At 35.0% G+C, this 4,085-nt stretch overlaps 1 protein-coding gene across 1 annotated transcript; it reads left to right on the top strand.

Moving 5' to 3' along the window:
• Positions 1-2,949: 2,949 nt before the first annotated feature.
• LOC107062201 (DNA-directed RNA polymerase II subunit RPB1-like) lies at positions 2,950-3,627 on the top strand. Its single transcript, XM_015312564.1, has one exon. The coding sequence runs from the start codon at positions 2,950-2,952 to the stop codon at positions 3,625-3,627; it is 678 nt and encodes a 225-aa protein (XP_015168050.1).
• Positions 3,628-4,085: the final 458 nt, after the last annotated feature.

The raw sequence follows: 4,085 nt of genomic DNA, 5'->3' as shown, positions 1-4,085 counted from the left end.
AAGTTATTCAGGAGTTGAGTAAAGCCAAGGTAAGTATTCCTTTCAGATTCTTTTCAAACCTATGTTGTGTTTAGCATTCTAACTTGCATACTCGTACATTCAATGTACTGATGCCAGTTGACCTGCATCTTATTATAATGCAGACGTAGGTAACCAGGATTAGCATCCAGCGCCTCGTTGATTCCTAACTTGCATACTCGTACATTCAATGTACTGATGTCAATTGGCCTGCATCTTCTTATGATGCAGACACAGGTAACCAAGATCATCACCCAGCGCCTCATTGATCCAGTTGAGCACTCAGAGTCAGTTGGTGAGCCTCCTTGCATTTCTGAGGACTTCTTTTACTTTGCTTTCAGTATTTCATTGTTAGAATGATCAGGGTCTTGTCTCGACATCCCTCTTTGTTTTAGAGGCTTCATAGACAAATAGTTATAGTCTTTAGTATTATTCATTTCAGTTGTATACGTTTAAGACTTGAGTTGTCATTTTGGCTAAGACATTATTTCTTAAGTTATGCATGAGTTATATTTTTTATGTTTAAGTCTTCCGCTGAGTAAGTAAGTCAGGCCAAAGGTTCACTTGGGGCCAGCAATGGTTCTCGAGTGCAAGTCCCGCGCAGGATGTAGGCTCGGGGGTGACAGTTCCGGACTCAATACTACTGACAGAATCACCATCTAATGCCCAAATCTCATAATGTTGACGAAAATCAACTATTCCAATATAATTCAACTCAATGGCTCAAAGCCAATAAAATCTCACCCCGAACACATCAGGGACAATACTAACCATTCCCGCAACATATACTAAGCATAAAAACATTAAGGGAAAGGGCAAAATGGTCAATTCACACATAAAAGTAATTTCTTATTAAATGAGACATTACAAGCCTATAGGCTCAATAGGGTTAACTAAGGAAAATATTTAGGTAGGTATACAGCGTAGTAAAAAAAATTGTAGGTTAAAGCAAGAAAATGTCTTGATCGCATCCAACAAGTTCAAATTTTCATACACACAAGGCAAGTTCTAGATGTTTTAACATGAACGAATACACAAATGCTCACCGCACATAGCACATTAATAGTTTCAAACATTGTTACCTAACTCTAATCTTTACAACTGAACACCTTGAATGTTATGCATTATTAAGCGTTAATTTTGTTTTAAAAGTCTATCATACCATTTTCACAACAACAAAAATAGTCACATTTTTTATACAATGCTCCAATCTTTCAAAAAAAAAATTACTATTGAATCTGGAGAAACAACGCAAACCTGATTCTCACCTTAATCAAATTTATAGGCATGTTTTCTCGAGTTCAGTGATTTAAGTTCAAAAAATTAAAAAAAATATTAAATTCTTATTCAACAAAATGAAAAAGTTTTTATCCTCATTAAAAAACAGTGTTTATCCTTATTCAAAAATAAAAAAGATAAAGTTTTATTACTTCGCATTTCAAGCTTTGTAATCTGCACACGATACGTAGGTATCCCTTTTCAAGTTTGGTGATTTTTATTCAAAATACAAAGTTTGTTTATTTATTTTACTACGCACACTTGATTCTCATCACCTCGATGAGATACACAAACAACCCTTTTGGGTTGGTTATTCGATTAAAAAATAAATGAAAACTCCATCTTTGAATTAGTTGTGATCTAATTCATGTTTAACATGCTATTTAGGTAACCTTTAATAGGTTCGATTGATTTCTTTCAAAAATAAAGTTTTGTTAATTCACATTTCAAGCATTGTAAGTTGCACACACCTCATTCTCGTCATAACAATGAGATACGTTGGTAGCCCTTTTTAAATTTGGTGATTTTTATTCAAAATACAAAGATTATTCATTTATTTTACTACGCACTGTTGATTCTCATCACCTTAACAGATGCACATGCAACCCTTTCGGGTTGGTTATTCCTTAAAACAATAAAATTTAAAATATAAAAGAAAACTCCATCTTTGTGATCTAATTCATGATTAACATGCTATTTAGGTGACCTTTAATAGGTTCGATTGATTTCATTCAAAAACACAAAAGAGAAAGGAAACACGAAAAATAATAGAATAAGGAAAGTGTTAAAATGAATTCAACTAAAACACGAGATGAAACATGAATGAATTCTGAAATCCCAATACATATCCGGTGAAATCCCACTAATAAGATTTGGGGAGGGTAGAGTGTATGCAAACCCTACCACTACCTCGTGGAGAAAAAGAAGTTGTAATCGCAATTTACTAATAGTAATATTATTTTGTAGAGCATTGATCACAATTTCTAAGTATTCAAATTTAAATTTAATAGTTTCTCCAAAATTAATGAACTTATCAATAGTTACTTTAATATTTTTAGAAATAAAAATGTACTACTTAAATCAAGTTAAAATTAAAACCCGATATTCGTTAAACATGCCTTATCAAATATGAGTGAGTGAGTTATATTTTTATTTTAAAAATACATATTTAAAAATTTAACGATTTTAGTTCTTTAAAGGTGGAACCAACATTACTGTCAAGTTCAACTATATTTGATTAAGGCATGAGGTGTCTCTCTAATACCCACTTCTTATTTAATTTGATTCAGATAGAAAACATACAAATATAGAAAAGACATAAATAACTTGTAATTAACAATTTAAAGGTGATTAATAAATAATAAGTATTTTAAGAAATGTTTGTTTCTTTCATAATCTAAGATAAGTTAGTAGATCTGGGGATTCCTTTATTCTAGAGATATTAAAGATACTACAATATTAATATCGTAAGACAAATTCTACATACTATAATATGGGCACACAAATAGGTCAATTAACATATCAATGAGTGAAATCCTCCTTTATGGATGCATCTAAAAATCTATATATAGCCAAATGGAAAACAATTAGAATATAAAAAATTCATTTGCTCTATACACATATTTTATCTAAGCTTCTTGCATCTGCAGAAAAATGGCTCTCCATTACAACTTTTCCTCAATCTTATTGCTTGCATTTATCTACTTTATGCATGACCACATGATAACTACTACAATTGCACGTCACATTCTACAAACCCCTAGTTTCTCAAAGCCAGAGACACCTAGTTTCTCAAAGCCTGCAACCCCTAGTTTCTCAAAGCCTACGACCCCTAGTTTCTCAAAGCCTACGACCCCTAGTTTTTCAAAGCCTGAGACCCCTAGTTTCTCAAATCCCCAAGCCCCTTCTTTCTCAAAGCCCCAGACCCCTAGTTTCTCAAAAACTAATACTCATGTTTTCTCAAAGCCCGAGACCCCTAGTTTCTCAAAGCCCAAAACCCCTAGTTTCTCAAAGCCCGATACCTCTAGTTTCTCAAAGCCTGAGACCCCTAGTTTCTCAAATCCCGAAACCCCTTCTTTCTCAAAGCCTGTAACGCCTAGTTTTTCAAAGGCCAAGACCCCTTCTTTCTCAAAGCCTGCAACCCCTAGTATCTCAAAGCCCCAGAGCCCTTCTTTCTCAAAGCACAAAAGCCCTAGCTTCTCAAAATCCAAAACACCTACTTACTCAAATCCCGATACCCCTAGTTTCTCAAAGCCCAAAACCCCTAGTTTCTCAAAGCCCGAGACCCCTAGTTTTTCAAAGCCCGAAACCCCTTCTTTCTCAAAGCCCTAAACCCCTAGTTTCTCAAACCTCAAGACCCCTTCTTTCTCAAAGCCAGAGACACCTTCTTCCTCAAAGCCCTAGACCCCTAGTTTCTCAAAGCCCGAGACCACTTCTTTCTCAAAGCCCGAGACCCCTAGTTTCTCAAAGTCTGAGACCCCTAGTTTTTCAAATCCCGAGACCCCTTCTTTCTCAATGCCTGAGACCCCTAGTTTCTCAAAGCCCTAGACTTCTATCTTTTCAAAGCCCCAAACCCTAGCTTTTCAAACCCCCAGACCCCAAGCTTCTCAATGCCCCAAACCCCTTCTTTCTTAAATCCCTAGACCCTTTTTTTCTCAAAGCCTAAGATCCCTACTTGTCAATCTCAAAAATTCCAATATTTTCTAAAACAATATTGTAAACTTCTTCGTGAGTAACTATGGTATTTTTCAGGTGCCATGACTAGTGTTGGCTAATGAACGGATGAATCA

Source organism: Solanum tuberosum, unplaced genomic scaffold (assembly GCF_000226075.1).
Source record: "Solanum tuberosum cultivar DM 1-3 516 R44 unplaced genomic scaffold, SolTub_3.0 scf00207, whole genome shotgun sequence".
Lineage (NCBI taxonomy): Eukaryota > Viridiplantae > Streptophyta > Magnoliopsida > Solanales > Solanaceae > Solanum > Solanum tuberosum.
The sequence above is the reverse complement of the archived record's forward strand: the minus strand, read 5'-3'. Positions and strand labels throughout refer to the sequence as shown.